The following is a 17,722-nucleotide window of genomic DNA, read 5'->3' on the forward strand; positions in this document are numbered from 1 at the left end:
GTTCACCGCGGCTGCGCAGTGCCTCCTGCCTCGCACACACGTGACCCCGCGCCGGGCGGCAGGGACGCTCCCGGGTGACGGCAAGATGGCGGTCGCCATGGCGTGGCTGCGGCGCGGCGCCTCAGGCCCGGCCCGACGGTGAGCGCTCCCTCCGTCACCCGTGGGGGGGGGCAGACGGGGAAGGGGGGGAACGTAGCGCCCGGTACCGGCCGCGGGGGAGGTGCTGCGGGGGCGCCCGGCCTCGCTGACGGCGGCTCCCGCTGTCCCGCAGGTACGGGCTGGCGGCCGGCCGGAGCTATAGCGGCGGCGGCGCTTACCCCAGCGTGTCGCTGACCTGCCCGCTGCCCGGCGTGCCCAAGGCGGTCTTCGCGGCGGCCGAGGGCCGGGAACGATTCGAGACTCGAGTGACGGTGCTGGAGAACGGGCTGCGCGTCGCCTCCCAGAAGAAGTTCGGGCAGTTCTGCACCGTGGGCCGTGAGTCCCGCGCCCGGCAAGGGGGGCGGGGGGGGGCGCCGGGCTGTGGCCCGGCCTGAGCTGGCTCGGCCGAGGATGTGGCGGTGACACTTCACCTTCCCCGGGAGCCTGGCCGGTGTGTAAGGAGCGGGGGTGGGGGTGGGGTAAAAGTCACGCTGATTTCTTCTCTTCTTAACGCTAGTTCTTGTAAATTCGGGATCAAGACATGAAGCGAAATACCTCAGTGGCATCTCTCACTTCTTGGAAAAGCTGGCCTTCTCCGTGAGTACCGTACTTGTCATAGCGGGGTCCTGGAGTTTCTCGGAAACACTGTAAATCTGCAGAGCAGTGAGCAACCCGGGGGAGCGTGAGAGCGGCCGAGGGCTGGACCCGCTCCTCGCAGCAGCACCGTGGGTCTGATCCCTGTAAATAGGTGGTGATGGTATTCCTAGTTAATTACTGCGACTGTAATTATACTTTGAAAGTCTGTTGTGCTTTCATCTCCAAGGTTAGTTAATATTTAGCAAACCATTTGACTTAAAGAACGTAGAAGATGATGTTTGTTTGGGGCTACACTGAAGGATTACAAACAGTTATTGCTTTACTAACTAATAACACTGTTATCTTCTTTCTTAGTCCACAGCTCAGTTTAGCAGCAAAGATGAAATTCTTCTCACTTTAGAAAAGCACGGGGGCATTTGCGACTGCCAGGCATCGAGGTACGATGATGCTCTTTCTCTGTGCTCTGTACCCGAGTGGCTCTAATACTGACAGTAGTTTGAGTTGCTTTTTTGGGGGTGTGACAGTAAAATCCACTTTTTGCTTCTAAGCAGCACAAATCCATTTGTGGCAACTGCTAAGAAGCTACAAAAGTGAACCTGAAAGGGTTATAAAAGTCAGTTCTGTTTCCTTTTGGAAGCATTTAATGATAATGGTCAAGCAGCTTTATCTGAACGATCGTAGATGTGACTTCTCAGTGCAGAACCTGTCTGCTTGTGTTGCAGGGACACCATAATGTACGCTGTTTCTGCTGACGCCAAAGGCCTGGACACAGTGGTCAACTTGCTGGCTGATGTAGCGCTACAGCCTAGGTTATCAGGTCTGGGAACATAAGTTTCTATCTCTAAAAAAGACTCCCAACGCATTACTTGCTATTAGATTTCAGAATTCTTCATTAGGTCGTGCTCATCAAGAAGTTACCACGTAGCAATTGGGTATTTTGGTTGTTATCTCCTGCTTTCTCTCTTATTACAGATGAAGAAATCGAGATGACTCGAATGGCTATACGATTTGAGCTTGAAGACTTGAACATGAGACCTGACCCGGAGCCTCTGCTCACAGAAATGATCCATGCGGTAAAACACTGAAAAGTGCAGTCCCCTGTATGAGACATGCTACATTCTCGTCCTCAGTTTTTCCTCAACTTCAGAGTTTATTTTAGACTATTCTGAAAACAGCTTTTTCTGTTATTCAACTAGATTTCAGTGGTAAGAGGGAGAATTTTGCTGTCCCTCCACTTTGAAATCCTGCATTCTACACACGTGAAAGATTTTAACCTAAACTAAAATTATCTATAACTTTTCTTTATTGATGTGGGTGACAAATGTTGTTGAGTTACGCTGATGTTAGTGAAATAATGCTCAGCCTTCCCTCTCTTACATGTCTCAAACAGGTAGGCATAATTCTAAAACAGAAAGAAAAGATTTAGATGGAGGGAGGTGAAGTAATATTTGTTACTTTAACCTATCTGTTTCCTTTTAGGCAGCCTACAGAGATAATACAGTTGGACTGAACAGGTTCTGCCCAGTGGAAAATACTGACAAAATCGACCGAGAAGTCCTGCATTCCTACCTGCGCAACTACTACACGCCAGACAGGATGGTGCTTGCCGGGGTGGGAATTGAGCATGAACAGTTAGTGGAGTGTGCGAAGAAACATTTGCTTGGAGCCGAGCCGGTGTGGGGCAGCGGGCAGACCAAGGACGTGGACAGATCTGTGGCTCAGTACACAGGAGGCATTGTCAAGGTAAAAGGAAGGGAGAAGTGGCATCGTGCCTCTTTCTCTCTCTTGGGGGTGCAGATTTGGACTTGAGCTGATTTCTCTATAGGCTTTATTTTCTAAAATTGCATTCTGTTCATGAATATGAGCCAAAACTGGCCGTGACAGCCATTATTTGGGTGACAGGTTCATTATTGGGAATGTATCAAGCTGGATACAACAGAGGTGAAAAATGGTCCTAATAATTTGTCTTCCCTTTCCCCAGGTTGAAAAAGATATGTCAGACGTGAGTCTGGGCCCTACTCCCATCCCAGAGCTTACCCACATCATGATTGGGTTAGAAAGCTGCTCATTTTTAGTAAGTATTAACCTAAAATCCTTTGGTTTGGGTGCCCTGCACTTGAAGAATCCCAAAATACTATCTCATTATGTAAACATTGGCACTTTTGCTGCTGATGCTGTATGTACAGACAAGCAGCTTTTTCACTGACAGTTTGATGAAGGCACTGACTTTTACACTCTCCTTGTGCCATATTTCTGACTCTTTCTCCCTCTTTACTCATCCCAGACCCTTGAGAGCTCGGTTATTAGCTGACTGCATTTCTTGTTGGAATTCAGGAGGAAGACTTCATTCCCTTTGCCGTATTAAACATGATGATGGGAGGTGGTGGCTCTTTTTCAGCTGGAGGGCCTGGCAAGGGCATGTTCACCCGACTGTATCTCAATGTGCTCAACAGGTTGGTTTGCTTTTCTGTTTAAGGGAGAGCAGAAACACTCTTCTCTAGCAGGTTCACATGGAAGGCTTCATCTTTTGAAAACCAGTACCTCCAGGTTTTACATCAGCTTATTCTACTTGAAACACGCGGCACTGATTTGTCAGTGGGGATTTTGAGAGGGTGAAAGTAAAGGGCAGAGGTGACCAGGAATCCTGTCTTCCTCCGCTCTCCCAATCCCTCCTTTAATCAGGGGATATTAACAGAGTTGGCAGGAGGTACCAGTAATACTGTGCTGTATTGTTCTGGGTTTGGTCTCAAGGATGGAGAGAAGGAAGTAGATGCAGAAGTTGTCAGAGGCAGGGATTGACAATTCTCCTTGGCACTGCTGAGAGTCCTGAAAATACACTAGGAGGGGACTTGCTGTCTGTGTTTAATTTTTACATTTAAATTCTGATTTTTAAATGTTTAAATACTGTTTGTATACTCACAGGCACCACTGGATGTATAATGCAACCTCTTACCACCACAGTTATGAGGATACAGGTCTCCTGTGTATACATGCCAGTGCAGATCCAAAACAGGTAACTAGTCCTGTATTCAGACAGGTGTCCTTAAAAAGTAATCATATGACTTATCACCAGTCATGTTAACAGAATAAGCATCGTTCTAATCTTCTTTCAATTATATGCTTTTCCTAGGTTCGAGAGATGGTGGAAATCATCACAAGAGAATTCATTCTAATGGCAGGAGCTGTAGGCGAGGTCAGCAGCCTCACTTGCTGAAATAATACATTGCTGTGGCCTTGCTAGAATCTGGTTTTGTAGATAAGTATGTTACGTATTTCTGTAAAAGCATATAGTAACTTTGTGAACGTGTTGCTAAAGAGGAAGGTTTTTGCAGGACACGTACATGGCATCTCATAGTAGAGAGCAGTGGCCAGACTTTTTTTGAACATCTCTTTGTATTTGTTGCTCGCTTACAGGTAGAACTTGAGCGAGCGAAGACGCAGCTGAAGTCCATGCTCATGATGAACCTTGAGTCACGGCCAGTTATTTTTGAAGATGTGGGACGGCAAGTGTTGGCAACAAACACAAGGAAGCTACCTCATGAGCTCTGTGCCCTGATCGGTGAGTAGACAGTGCTTTTCCTTACCTTGACTGGATTGTGGGTGCAACATATTTTTGTAGCACAGATGAATTGCCTTAGAAAGCCTGGGGGCATAAATCTCTCTCAGTCTATTTCATATATCTATTTGAAACTGATCTTCTCAATTGCTTGCAAGCTAGCACAATGCTTATTTTTGTTGGAAGGAAGGAAGGAAAAAACAGAAGCCTGGTAGAGAAGGCCTCGAGTTAGTGATTGGTTTTCTGAGCACGGGGTCCGACTTAGCTTCATAATAAAGCTGTTTCGTGTTAGTTAGAATGTAGTTGTCACAACTCTGGCTGCTTTTTTTTTTTTTCTGCAGGTCAGGTGAAATCTACTGATATCAAGAGAGTGGTCACTAAGATGCTTCACAAAAAACCCGCTGTGGCTGCTCTGGGTGACTTAACAGATTTGCCCACTTATGAACACATTCAGGCAGCACTTTCCAGCAAGGATGGGCGACTCCCTCGGATGTATCGGCTCTTTCGATAAAGCAGTGCGTCCTGCACGTCTGACGGACTTACTTCTTTTTTAATAAGTTTTTGAGATAATATTGCTGCAAGCCCTTCCCCCCATCTTTCCAGGCATACTGTGCAAACGTGGAGCTTTGCTACAGCTCAACAAAGCTGCTTCAGAACACTGGACGTGAAGAGCTCGTTATGTTGGGCTCTGGATGAGTACTTCCATCCTCTAAGTTACAAGAAAAGATGAGTGTATACAGCCTTCTCTTGGCCCTGGGGAGAACATAGCAAGCCAAAATATTCATCACTACAACTGAAAGCATGTATCTGAGAAGTAAGTCAGTGCTGTGTGTTGCCACGTAATTGTAGCAGCAGCAGCAGCAGCAGTGGGGCTGTCACTTGGAGGCCCTGGTGTGTGCCCTTCTTGAGGAATGTGGTGGCATGTTAAAGAGCTTGGCTTACATATCTGAATTCAAAGAATATTTGTAGCTGTTACCAAGGTGAACAAAGACTTTGCCAAACTGAATTAGGAAAATACTAGTTATTATCCATGTGAAGCTAGGCAACAAGTTTCCCACAGTCCAGGTTTTGTTACAAGCATTATGGATCCATTTCATCAGTGTAATTTACTGTCTGTTGTATTACGAGAAGTCACACGTCTGGAAAGGAAATAACTTCATAATTTTGCTAGAGCGCAGAGGAAAGTAGACCTATGGCTTAACTAAGTTTCTGTGGAGTTCATCTACAGAGATACTATGCATAATGCTACATGGACACTTAGGATCGCTTTCATTCTAGACTATTCTTCAGGTTTTTTCACTCGCAAATGAACTATGCTAAAGAATAAAAGTTCCTTTACTCCAGAGTTGGTATACAAACAAAGTTATTAAAGGAGTTGCTGAACTCATACCTACTCTCTTAATTGTCACACAGATGAACTTAAGGCCTTGCAAAAAGACAATGTAATTATCTGTCTCACAGCAGAAATATCGCTCAGCTAGGAGTCAAGATCAACAAAATGAGAACATTTAGAAAGCTCATAGATTTTGAAAGTGACTGAGACCAAGTTACAGAAAGACATGTGAAGCTAAGTGCCAGGCATTTGACATACTGAAGAAATGGAGACCCAAAAGAGAGGAACAAAACATTTGATTTACATGATCCCCTAATACAGGGGCTTAAAAATGTGGATGGCTGCATTGCAGCACTTCCCTGGCTAGCTGTGTGTTGTAAGGAGCAATCAGACTGGGAGCAGAACACTGAGAGGCAGCTATTACCTGTGTTATCCACTTACCTTTCCTCTTGCAACTAGAAGAAAATGTCGCATTGCTTCTTGTGGAACCCACAGTATGAAGGTCCTATTCCGTTGTTGTGTATGTTTGTAAGAAAATAAAGCGATCTCTAAATGACTGGAGCAAATAGAATTCTGAAATTCATCAGCTAATGACTGAGTTTCTTGAACTGGCAGGTGAAGTGTGCTCTGTTTGTTCAATGCAAATGATTCCAAAGAAATCTGTCCCACTTTTCCAGCTGAAGACAAATGGCTCAGGTCACCCAAACGGTTAGCATGCATCACGTAGTCAACGAACTCTAGTTCTGACAACCCTGCAATAAGAGCTGGTTCTCATTTAAGGTATTGCATTAATTTATTCTTATTCCTTTAAAAAGAAAGGAAATCCAAATACCTGATGGCTACAGACAGGTCAGTGCCATAAATGTTTGTACCGCAGAACAGAAGCTGTCTTGGACAGGTTGCATAGTTAGCAGCACTTCCTCCAAGTTGTTTGCACGGTGTTTTATGTACTAAGGTGATTAATGATCCAGCTGATTGGTGCCCATGAAGAGTTTTTTTTAAGTATTAGCTGTACTTAATATTTTACCAGTGCCATACCAGTCCATGTAGTATGTTTGTTTAGCCTTAAGACAACACTACTTCAAAAATCGCAAGTTATTCACAGTTCACTGAATTGGAAAAATAAAACCAAAGGAATTAACAGTAATGAGAGGTAATGGAACTGTGCTGATCTGACTTGCTGCAGTTCCTCTGCTTACTTCCCTAGTATACTCGCTTGATGTCGTAATCACTTTGGTGAAGCATTACACAGTAGCTGTACTTAGACCATTATTTTCAACTCGAGTGTCCTGCTGCTGAAGGCAGGTAGTTTTATCACTCCTGGAGAGGGCAAGTGAGTTAAGGGATTGGTTCAAGCAGTCTCAACAGCCAAATACATGGTGTGAGAGATTGATATTTACCCCCTTAGTAACAGAAGGCCTGTAGAATAATTATTGAAAGGCAATGTTTCTATGCTTCCAATGTACAGTAGTACATTCACACAGATCTTGCTGTAGAGGACCAAAAAAGCCCAGACTGGAGCACCATCCTTACACAAAGCTGCCCAAGTCCCCTAACTGGTCCCTGTTAGGCATTTTACAGAAAACCATACGCTTGGCTACAGATAAGGAGGAAAAAAACAACCACACAATGTATGTAAGCTAACCAGATCAAATCAAACAAACACACACATTCATCTTTCTGCAGGCTTTTCTTAGGTCCCCTGCCCCCAGTCATGCCAGTTCCAGAAGCTGTGCCCCTGCGTGGAGTCATCTTGGAACCAAAAGATTGCACCCGGTTGCTTCCAGAGATAGTATAGTTAAAACCAAATCAATTACATCTGTTGGGATGGATGTCCTAAATAACTGACTCCATTTTCTTCAGCAAAAGCACTTGAGCTACGTGGATTAGCTCATGCAGATGAATCCAAGATGAGGTTTAAGACATTCTTCACAAGCCACAGCAACTGCCAGAGGTGCTTAAGCAGACGATTCCCTGCAGAGTTTGCTGTGGCCTGAAATCCTCTTTCCTGGCACCTCTAACACAAGCATCGCAGAGTTCTCAGCTCAGGAAATGCTACATATGCTGCTGGATTTTTGGTCCTTTTGCTCTTGCCGTTTCTGAAGTTCTCTTGTAATCCGCCTCTTTATTCCAATTAAATAGAGTTCTCTGTCAAACTGCCCTGCAGCAAGTGGAATGCTACAATATAAACACAAGCAATTTGATCAGGGCACAAATACATTCTGCTTGTTTGCCCAACATTTCCCAACTAGTTACTACAATAAAGGCCAGAAATCTAAGTTTTACTTTCTTAAGGCTGTGGGAGAAAAATCGGTAAAACAAAGTTGTTCTTCCACAGCAACAAGGTAAGGGTTTTCACAATACTAACTACATTTCAATGACCACATTTTCTAAGGAGTTCTACTAGCACGACAGCCCACAGTGGGATATTAAGAACTTGGAGGATCTCAAAATACTCCACTGACATACAGCTATGTTGAAATGCAGCCACCACTGGGGAGGAAAAACAGCATTGATCCCAAAGAGGGAAAGAGGAACAGAAGAGGAAAGCTGTCCATGCTGATAGGAAAAACAGAGAGCTGCATCTCAGATAAAACAGATTTACAGGCAATTGCAACAGACTCTGTTTATCTCCCTCAGGAGGATTAAGGGACCTGGCAGAGGGATTTCAGATGTCAGTGCAAGGTTTAAGTGCTCTTACTGCTCTGACCACTGACAGCATGTGTTGGGTAAAACCAAACAGGCTGCAGAGAGCTACGTGGGATAAACTCTATTTCAGGAACTCTCCTGAGAGGACAAACTCCGAACAGGAGCGTATCCTCAGGATCACCGGAGCCACGTGCAATCATAGAGAGAGGCATGAGGAGGTACTAACTTGTCTCTGCCAGGCCTGACTTTCACACGAAACAAGGCAAATACAGGCCGGTGGTCTGAAGTTTTGATCACAGGACAAGAGGAATACTTGACAGCATGGATGTCATCTCTGTATCGACTGCGGTATACAACTCGATCCTGGGAGGCAGAAAGAGAGAGGAGACTGATGGTAACTCCCTTTGCGCATCTACCCTGGAAAGAAGCACTGGTTCACAAGAGACAAATCCAGTCATTTATCACACTCCACTTACTGAAATTGTCTTGGACACGGACACACTCATGAAGAATGCGTGTCTCACCCCAAAAACGGTTCTCAGCCCAGCCCTGAGCACAGGGGAGAATGCACTGGAAGAGGATGTAAGGCAGGGAAAATAAGATGAGCAGCCTGTGCCAAACTCTCCCTGTGCTCACAGGTTCAACAATCCTTTCTTCCAAACCAGTTCCCGTGCCCTGCTGCCCTTAAGCAACAAATCTCAGCACGACCGTATCTCACGCAGACCAACTGTGGAAAGCAGCTTTTTCTCGCAGGTGAGAATGCCTTTTGGAGGCAGATGTGAGGCTGAGCAGCCCTTCGAGCACGCTGCTCTGAAATCATCCCTTACCGTGTAGGAAGGAGTCCTTTGTTTGGAAGTGGTGTCATAGCTGTCCTTTCCTATGTCAAACTTGTAGGAAGGACGGAAATGAATGTCAGCCTCTTGGAATCCCTTGAAAATAGACCCTGTAAGGGAAGGGGAAAACATTATGAACAACAAATTCCTCCTTCCTAAGAACCCAGCGCACTTTCTGCGTTTATTCAACGCTGCTTAACTAATGCTGGCTAGCAACAGCAGCCATGTACATACATGACTAGAAAAACCTGGGCGTGGGCTCCAGAAAGGGAGCAAGCTCAAGTTCTTACATAGTGAGGATAAAAAATAGCCGGTGGTTATTTAGTCAGTGGCTGTTTAAACAAAGAACACTTGGTGCATGCACTTCCCCTTCCACTGAAAGCTCATGACGCTTTGCAGATGCTAGCTATTGAAATCTAAATGCCCTAGACACTCTGACAGAATGATGTCCAGTTTATAGGAGTCAGATGAATCAGCGCAGTAAATGGCTTGGGAGATACACTACATATAGCAAAACGCTAGAGCAAAAAGTCCCTTGTACAGACTGCCACTGTATTTGACAACTGCTGACTTCCTTTTTTAGGGAACTTAACAAGAGAAAGCAGGAAAGGTCTCTAGGAAATAGGGGTTTGGCTGTAATTATTTCTGCGTGTAGATATCTCTGTTCCTGGAGACTAGGGAGAAAACCAGCTGTCCCTCACCCCTACTCATTTCACTAGTGAGCTGGTCATACGCCAGTAGCTTGGACACGTCTGTTTCTAGGTTCTGGTTCAAGATGGAATCCACAGTCTCGCGATCCTTATTTAATCGGAAGTTGAAGTCACCAAACCAGAATACTTCATCAAACCGAGTTGTGACATCACCTGCAAATTCAAGCCAAAAGTGTCAGTATAAAGGTAAACATCCTGAAAAGTTCTGAAAGCAAAAAGAAAAAAAAAACCCCCAACTTTTCTTCCCTGAATCTCCTTTTGAAGAAAATTAAAGTATATGATGTAGCTACACGCTCATTAAAATGAAACTCACTGAATTCTTTTGAAGTGAGAGCTGTTTGACACACAGCTTACTGAGAATGCTGCTAGATATGTTCAAGGAACAGGCATAAATTCTTTCGTTTTACTATCAGGAGATATGATACTTGAGCATGTTTTCTGCCTCTGACCATCACAGAATGTGGTAATAAAAACCGAGTAGAAAACAGAACAGAAATTTTAAAAATCCTACAAAAAGCTGAAAAGAGACCAAACTATCCACAGGACCTAAAAATAGTATGAACGCAAAACCCTAATGCTACACCGCAGATAAAGAGTAATTGCACCTTTCTAGAAAAAGGGCTTAGCTATATATCTAGACGTCATGTTAATAGCACAGTCTTAAGAAACAATAATGGAATTTTGCAAACAATACGCTGACCTGTGTATATGCAAATTGAAATACTGTTCCTTCTCTTAAGTTTTACAATAAAGTAATTTCTACTTGTTCTAGAAAACACTTGGACATAACATTGATAAAAATTACACCAAATTTTTCTTATTGCTGGTCTGAGAAAAAAATACATCACATGAAAATTCCTTTTGAAATTTCTCTCTCCCCTTCCATTTCAACTTTTTTGCTCAAATCCCCCCCCCAAAAAATTATGCTGCACCTAAAAAAAAAAAAAAAAATCATGTGAATAACAACCATCCTCAGACACAAAGACCTGTGGTCTCTTTTTATACCATCTCAAATTAGCACTCTCATTCTCTCTTCCTTAGTGTAGACTGAAAGAGAATGCACAAACTCTGCTCATTTGGGCTCCCACACAAGCATGGTTTCACACTTACTAGAACTGGATCGATATGGGTTTGTGTCCGGAACATTCTTGGGAAGTGTAAGGGTTTGAATGGTTTTATTGTAGTCCAGCTTCCTCTCATTCACCTTACTGTCCCCAGCTGAAAGACAGAAATCCCATTACTGCCAACGGTGTGTCATTGTCATTCACTACCAGTTCTGGTTACGACAGGAGCTTCCAAAGGACATCAGGCATTTTCCACATGTAAAATGTAACGCTCTGACCCAAAGAGCATACAGATTGAAAAATAATGACAGAAGGTGTGGAAAAAGGGATACAATTGTGCACAGTTTATTCCTGTTTTTCTAAATACAGTTCTTCTGTTAAGTTTGCTACCAGCAGTCCTGAGCTTTGACTTCAGTCTGTCCTGCTCCTCCATCCCCCTGCAGCTTTTTTACCTCTGTAAAGCAACCCCCCTCCTCCCTCATTCAGGACACTTCTAAAAGATTGTAAATGTCTCACATGTGAAGTGGGAGGTGATGAAGAGAAAGGAGGTGCCAAAAAATGTGAAGCAGATTCCCAGAGCTCCTTTGGTTTTGATCTGAGATACGATTCGAGTTGTCACCGTGGCATACTCCACTTCTGGAAGCAGAAAAAGAAGCTGCTTTGACTGCAAAGCCCCTAGACAGCGAGCAGGAATGTTAGGTGAGGGACAGCCCTGGAGAAAGGACAAGACACTCGATGGCAGCAGTCCTTTCACCTCCCCACTCTCCAGCTCTTACTGGACCACTCACCTGAGCAGAACCAGATCAGGTCCCTTCGAATGAAGACCGACATGTACAGCACCCCATGGGCAGCAGAGTAGAGCATGACGTAGTGGGGGCCTAGCGTCTCTTGCAGGCGGATCTCCCACTCTCTTCTGCAGGAAAGAACAACAGCTGGATCACAAGGACAGTACAAGAGACAATAACCAGGAAAGGAAATCAGCATTGTGAAAACAGAGCAATTCCTCTGATAAAGAATGTCAAGAAAGCGTAAGCAAAACCTCCACTGCCAAACCGTTCTATGATTCTATGAAAAACAAGTCCCACTGGGAAGATTTCCTAAAAAAAGCAGAGTTTGACTTCAACCTGCTCTTCTAAGGTTGCTCAGTCTCAGACAGACTAGAAATTTGAATCAATGTACTACTACTGAGCGCATCGTTGCTAATGCTAACGGCCAGCCCGTGAGCTAGCTCATGGCTGGCTCAGATCTATGGGAAGATGTCCACTGAAATCAAACGGGAGTTTTACTATTAGCTGCCCTGACAACAGGACACAGTCCTGTATTTATGGATTTTTGTGACATTTTCCTCTAAAAACCATTTCCCCTGGTGCTCATGCAATGGAATTCACAGACTTATTAAATGAGTGGTTTATTGAGAATATGATGGTAGTTTATTTCCAGACTAATTAAAACCAAACTAACTAGTTAACAAGAAAAGAGGATGGTTCATTACATTGTTTTTGCTACCTGTCTGGACAGCCTTCTTGAACCCCTATGACATACATGTCCTGGGCATAGTCAGGATCTGTTGGTAATAAGAAGTCATCCAGATTCACTGGAAGTTCCTATTATTAAAAAAAAAAGAAAAAGCACAATATTAGTTATGCAAAAATTTACTAGAAGAGTGCAGGGAAAGTCCAGGCAAAGCTACAAGTTCCACGGCATACACAAACAATTCAGGCTTCAAAAAATAAATTGACAATACTAAAAATTCTCCTTCCCAAAGGTAGACTTCAACTGCCGTCACTCCAGCAGTAACCAAGACTCCACAGTTCAGCCACGTGGGCCAGTAATGTGATGTTTCTAATTTCCTGCGATGCTTACTTTTTACCAGGCTCGGAGGCTATTTACTGAACGCCCCAGGGGCTGCTTGTGTTCTTCCAAGCATAGCTTCTCAGACACCTGGTAGAATCCATCTTGAATTCCTAGGCTACGCAAAGATGCAGGCAGGAGGCTGTGTTCTTTATCAGAGATGTTCTCATAAGCACTAAATCGTCAGTCATCTTCATACGACCCTAAGTGCAACGGAGCGTAAAGGAGCTGCCGCAAAAAGCCAGAGTGGCACTAGCACAGTCACTGTTTTCATACCTAGTATCTGAGGAACCCTGTCACAATGTCTCAGTAAGCTGAACATGCAAGAGAGGGACCCCAGAATTTGATAAAGATCATGAACTCAGGTTGATGAGGAACATAAAACATGTCATGAACAGAAAAAAAAAAAAAATTGCATCAGTCCTTGCAGTAAAGCTGGGGTAACTTTCACACTGCCAAAAGACCCGTGGAGACTTATGTGCACATACCTTCTGACCCTGCATGTTCCAGGTGGCCACAAAAATTCCAATATTCCGGTCAGGGAAATATCTGCTAAGTTCTTCTGCTCCCAGTAAGGCACCGTTCGCCAGAAGGCTGCCTTCCAAATAGCTTCTGTGAACAGAAGTCCCACAAAAGAGCATCTAAGGAAACAGCATAGCAGTGAGAATACTGATTTGTAATGCTTGAATCTTGAGTTATCAAGAACATACCTTTAGCTCAAGAAAATGGCATTTAGTATTTATACATTGTTTTGCTTGCCTAAAGTTCCTTATAAAGTTCCAACCCTTATAAAGACTTCATGGATCATATGCAAGAAAACAAAACTATTGTCATAAACCGGCCTTTTCAAAGCCAGGACATGAGTACGATGCCAGGTTCTGTGATGAGAAGACTGAAGCCATCCAAGGTCTTCAGTCCCCCTAGTACTTACTGCAGACACAAAATGAAGAGACCGGTTTGATATTTGAGTATCTTGAAGCAGCTCAGTTTACTTAAAACATGAAAATAGCTCCATCATTCCCAGTGTTCTGGTGCCAAGTTGCTCCTAATCAAGGGTTCAAACTCACATTCTTCCGATTCAGCTCATCAAAGTAGCTTACAAATGATTTATTGAGTCTGAGGCCAAAAAGAATATCACATTTGAAAAGGATAGATCTGCCCCACACCGCCTGCCTCTCCAAAGAACACACTGCTTACAAAAGCGAGGGGTATTGGCAAAAGGACTGCAAGTTGAATAAGCATTTTTTAATCTTCCTTAAGCTCTGCAAATAATGACGACAGCATGATGTCAGGGAATGCTGTGCTACCCGCTGGCCAACCCAGATGCCCACCTGACTCCAACAGTTTGCAGAGGGAAGTGAAAGAAAACCCCTCATGGCAAACAAGTAACAATCTTATCTTTGGGGCTTTCTGACCAGTTAGTAACACTTTAATTTATCTCAGAATTATTCTCCCCTGAACCACTGACTCCCACTCTTCGGATCAATGATCAGATTTATCCCTCAAGGTCTTGCAGACCGTTGTGTGTCTAGAACATACAACCTTTAGCTGAGTACTTGGTCTTCTTTACCTTTCTGCATATTTCCTGACCTGTAGTATTATCAATAATACTCGTTGCAGTGTTTGTGCTGCGTGCTGGCAGGTCTTCACAAATAGAGGGTCTGCAGCCAACACAGGGAGAGGATCGATACACTAGCAAGCAGATTAATATGCCCACCTCAGTTCCCTCCAATCGATAATCTAAACTTAACTAATAATGAAGACAAAGGAGCAACCAGAGGAAGAGGTCAGGGCCACACTAGGAGAAGGTGCTCAGATCTGAGTGGAATCACACTCTTCCTCAAGAGATTCCTGGAAAAGCTGGGGCAGAGGAGCTCCTGTGGGACACCAAAGCAGTTCACAGTACATGACTTGATCCTGCCAGAAGCCAAACAAGCTCTACATCTGCAGAGGACCCTCAGCACCTCACAGGATTGTGACAGTACTACACAATAGTTTCAAGCTAAAATGTTTGGGGTTTTTTTTCCTGCCATCTAACACTTCAGTTCAAGCCCAATGTACTTTCAGATTAAAAAAAAAAATAGTTTTTTCCCAACTGTTAGCATGGACAGCTACTGCTCTTAGTTTTCAAAATGGATTACTTCAATATTACAAGCAAGCTGACAGCAAATCAAACATACTTATGAAAAACAATACCCAGCTGAAAGGAGCAAATAAAGAGTATTTGTACTAATCTCTTCATCTTCAAACTGTTTCCAGTCTCCACAGCAGGTTAAACACCACAGAACAACTTCTGTGCTTTACTGATCGGTCGGAAGTTCCCTGCCTCTACCCAGCAGGGTTCTGCGGGCAGCTGGCTCCCTGCTAACACACCCCAAACTTTGCCAGAAAAAGCTGAGGGACATACCTGCTTCGAACATCCTTGGAGCGAATGGGAGTGAGCAGGCTGAATGTAGATTTCATGGAGTCTGTGGAACAATTATCATAGACCATCCCGTTGCCATGTAGCCTGGTATCGCTCAAGCTGCTGCTTACCCTCCCAAACTTGTGCTGAGAATAATGTCGATAATCCATACAATCTGAGTCAATCCTATTAGCTGTCCTCAGTGTGTGAGAGGCCACATTGAGCTCCATGGGTGGCAGAGGTCGAGCCGGCATTATTTGGGACAGCCGGGGTTTGCCGCCTGCAAATGCTTTCCCCCGCAGAAGCCCACCAAAGGCACTGGAGATCTCGGAGGCTCGTTTCCCCAGGTCAGAGGTGCCTCCTCTGCTCTTCCCCACAAGACTGGCTTCCGAGGCATCTGATGAAGTCTGCAAGGAATTCTGCTGGCAGCACTGATGGCAGGGACTTGCCCTGCTCCTGATGGGAGGGCTGAGGGACGCTTCCTGCAGAGAACCATTTGAGGAACTTGTCTCGTTGGGATCAGTCAGACTTTCCTGACTTGTTCTAAACCGTCTCCACCTCCTCCAGCTTTTCTCATCCAGAGATGCAGCACGTTCCAGCCGGGGTTTCCGAGGAGGCCTTGGAGTGACTGATTTAATTTTCATATTAGCTTTGAGTTCATCTGGTAGAAGCTTTAAGGTTTGATTTAAAGAGGTGCCTACACTTGGAGGATCTTCAAAGGTAAGCACCCCATTGCCACCAGCCTCCTTTGCTGCTTTGCCAGCTTTTTTAGCGTGCAGGTCCTGTACTGCCCCACCCTCCGTGCCCTGGGTAACACATGCCCCTGAGTGCTGCGGCAATCCATTTGGAGTACTCATTCTCCCCCGGGGAACCAGCTACGGACACTGCTCCATACGAAAAGTTCCTCACAGCATAGTTTTCTTTGCTTGCTTACCCCGTAGGTTCACAGGGCTTTAACCAAGCCAGAATGACATGGAGATTGAAGACAGCTCATCCTTTAGTTGAGAATGAAGGGCAGGTGTATGTGTAGGCAGATGCATTGCCTGCAAAATTTCACGAGCTGGGATACCTGGATTTCCCCAAGAGAAACATATAAGAATGAAACGTTATTGAGCTGTGAACTCTGGTCCTTACTCAGAAAGCAAGCCCCTCACAGGACCTCCCTCTAGAACAATTCAAACCTTAACCTGACCTTGGTAGAAAACCAATGTTATTTTTTTAATTTTTTTTCTCAAGAGCAGAGCAGCGAAGTGACTTCCTCACTGCTGTAGGCATCACGGCTGTATACAGCCTTCTTTAAGAAAAGGTCGTGTAAAATGTTAGCGTGAAATGAAATCAAAACTGTACATAAACCACAGCTTGTTCTCCTCGCCGTACAGTGAGTCACCGGTACGAGCAGCCTCCAGGCTGCCCACAGCACTCGGTGCCAGGGGCCAGGAAATTTCCAGTGATCTCAGCTTCTACCGTGATCTCACAGCGGGGAGATGGCTGCCGCCTTTTCTCGCTTTGCTCCAACCCTCAGCCACTGCCGCTGAGACTGAGAAAATATCCGAGGAGTAGTTTTAGGGACACAGAATTGGGGTTCAAGGCAGACTTCTACTCGGGTGGGGGGGGGAGCACCTCGCTATCACAAACCAAACTTCCACCTGCAGCGAGCGGTACGCTCTGCAGCTCTGGAGATGCAAAAGCCCGTTCCAGCACACCAGAGCGCTGACTTTGTACCGAGGGGAAGCCGCCCGCTCTCCGCACTGACCACGCAGGAGGGAGAGCTCTGCCAGCTCCTCACACCTCCCTCTCTCACCCACCCGCTTCGCCACGACGACCGCAGCCCTGACAGCGGCCGCGCCAGCCGCAGGCGAGGGGAGGATGGACGAGACCCCCCCCCTCCCACGGCCGCGGTCACCGACACGCGCGGGCACCGCAGACCCCACCCACAGGCTCCCCCCACCCCGGCCACGCTCACCGCCGAGAGACCCACTGACCTCCCGGCCCGTTGCCGCCCCGGCGGAGGCCGGCTCCGCTGCGCTGGCCTCGGCGGTACTTCACCCACCGCTGCGGGCGGGACGCAGCCCGGGCCCCGCCGGCTCCACGCGGGCGCGGCCAGCGATCCCCACGGGCGCTCAGAGGCAGGGCCGGCAGCCGCCCCGGCCCGGCGGGCGGCGGTAGAGGCCGCCCCAGCCCCGCTGCGCGCCCGCGGCCCGGCCGTAGCAACGGCGGCGAGGCTGGGCCCGCCCCGCGGGGGGTGGCGGCGCCCCCTGGCGGCCGGAGGAGCGCGCCGCCAGACCCCGCCCTAGGGCAGCGATAAAAGAAAGAAATCGATGAACCGTATAAACCCCCGACTGCCACGACCCGTTCTAGATGAAGGCGGTATTTAAATAAGCAGTTTAAAGCAAAGCATTTTAACACTTGAAAAAAAAAAAGTTAAGGCTACAGCTTCAATTTTGAACATTTCAGTGAAGATACTCATGCACAACCCCACAAAGAAGCCAGTTCCAGAACAGAACGGCAGCGCTCTACCTCCCTTCTGTAAATGCATTATTTCCAAACCTACAGGAGAGGTTCCTTCACCCAGCTTGCTAAAGCAATA

At 45.9% G+C, this 17,722-nt stretch overlaps 2 protein-coding genes across 2 annotated transcripts; one reads left to right on the plus strand and one right to left on the minus strand.

Annotated features, from left to right (window-relative positions):
* The first annotated feature begins 12 nt into the window (after nt 1-12).
* On the plus strand, nt 13-6,180 carry PMPCA (peptidase, mitochondrial processing subunit alpha). The gene is made up of 13 exons (XM_054848825.1): nt 13-138; nt 272-474; nt 656-735; nt 1,090-1,172; nt 1,458-1,552; nt 1,708-1,808; nt 2,215-2,478; nt 2,717-2,809; nt 3,070-3,188; nt 3,658-3,748; nt 3,866-3,928; nt 4,150-4,294; nt 4,633-6,180. Exons 1-13 carry the CDS (start codon nt 86-88, stop codon nt 4,800-4,802), a joined length of 1,560 nt encoding a protein of 519 aa, XP_054704800.1. The 5' UTR covers nt 13-85; the 3' UTR covers nt 4,803-6,180.
* A 218-nt stretch (nt 6,181-6,398) lies between these two features.
* Nucleotides 6,399-17,350, minus strand: INPP5E (inositol polyphosphate-5-phosphatase E). The gene is made up of 11 exons (XM_054848824.1): nt 17,118-17,350; nt 15,139-16,204; nt 13,220-13,343; nt 12,387-12,484; nt 11,669-11,793; nt 11,397-11,516; nt 10,927-11,034; nt 9,808-9,969; nt 9,101-9,216; nt 8,500-8,636; nt 6,399-7,802 (listed from the first exon to the last, which is right to left on the minus strand). The coding sequence occupies exons 2-11, from the start codon at nt 15,990-15,992 to the stop codon at nt 7,670-7,672; spliced, it is 1,977 nt and encodes a 658-aa protein (XP_054704799.1). The 5' UTR covers nt 15,993-16,204; nt 17,118-17,350; the 3' UTR covers nt 6,399-7,669.
* Nucleotides 17,351-17,722: the final 372 nt, after the last annotated feature.

The sequence above is a fragment of the Grus americana genome, chromosome 20, assembly GCF_028858705.1.
Source record: "Grus americana isolate bGruAme1 chromosome 20, bGruAme1.mat, whole genome shotgun sequence".
NCBI classification, from domain to species: domain Eukaryota; kingdom Metazoa; phylum Chordata; class Aves; order Gruiformes; family Gruidae; genus Grus; species Grus americana.

Excerpts from the sequence above, each read along its gene's own strand:
- PMPCA (XM_054848825.1), top strand. The coding sequence starts at position 86 with ATGGCGGTCGCCATGGCGTGGCTGCGGCGCGGCGCCTCAGGCCCGGCC. Across the intron at positions 2,810-3,069 it reads TAGAAAGCTGCTCATTTTTA|GAGGAAGACTTCATTCCCTT; the intron begins GTAAGTATTAAC and ends GTTGGAATTCAG. Across the intron at positions 4,295-4,632 it reads TGAGCTCTGTGCCCTGATCG|GTCAGGTGAAATCTACTGAT; the intron begins GTGAGTAGACAG and ends TTTTTTCTGCAG.
- INPP5E (XM_054848824.1), bottom strand. The coding sequence starts at position 15,992 with ATGAGTACTCCAAATGGATTGCCGCAGCACTCAGGGGCATGTGTTACC. Across the intron at positions 12,485-13,219 it reads GGAACATGCAGGGTCAGAAG|GAACTTCCAGTGAATCTGGA; the intron begins GTATGTGCACAT and ends TTTTAATAATAG. Across the intron at positions 8,637-9,100 it reads AAAGGACTCCTTCCTACACG|GATCGAGTTGTATACCGCAG; the intron begins GTAAGGGATGAT and ends TCTGCCTCCCAG.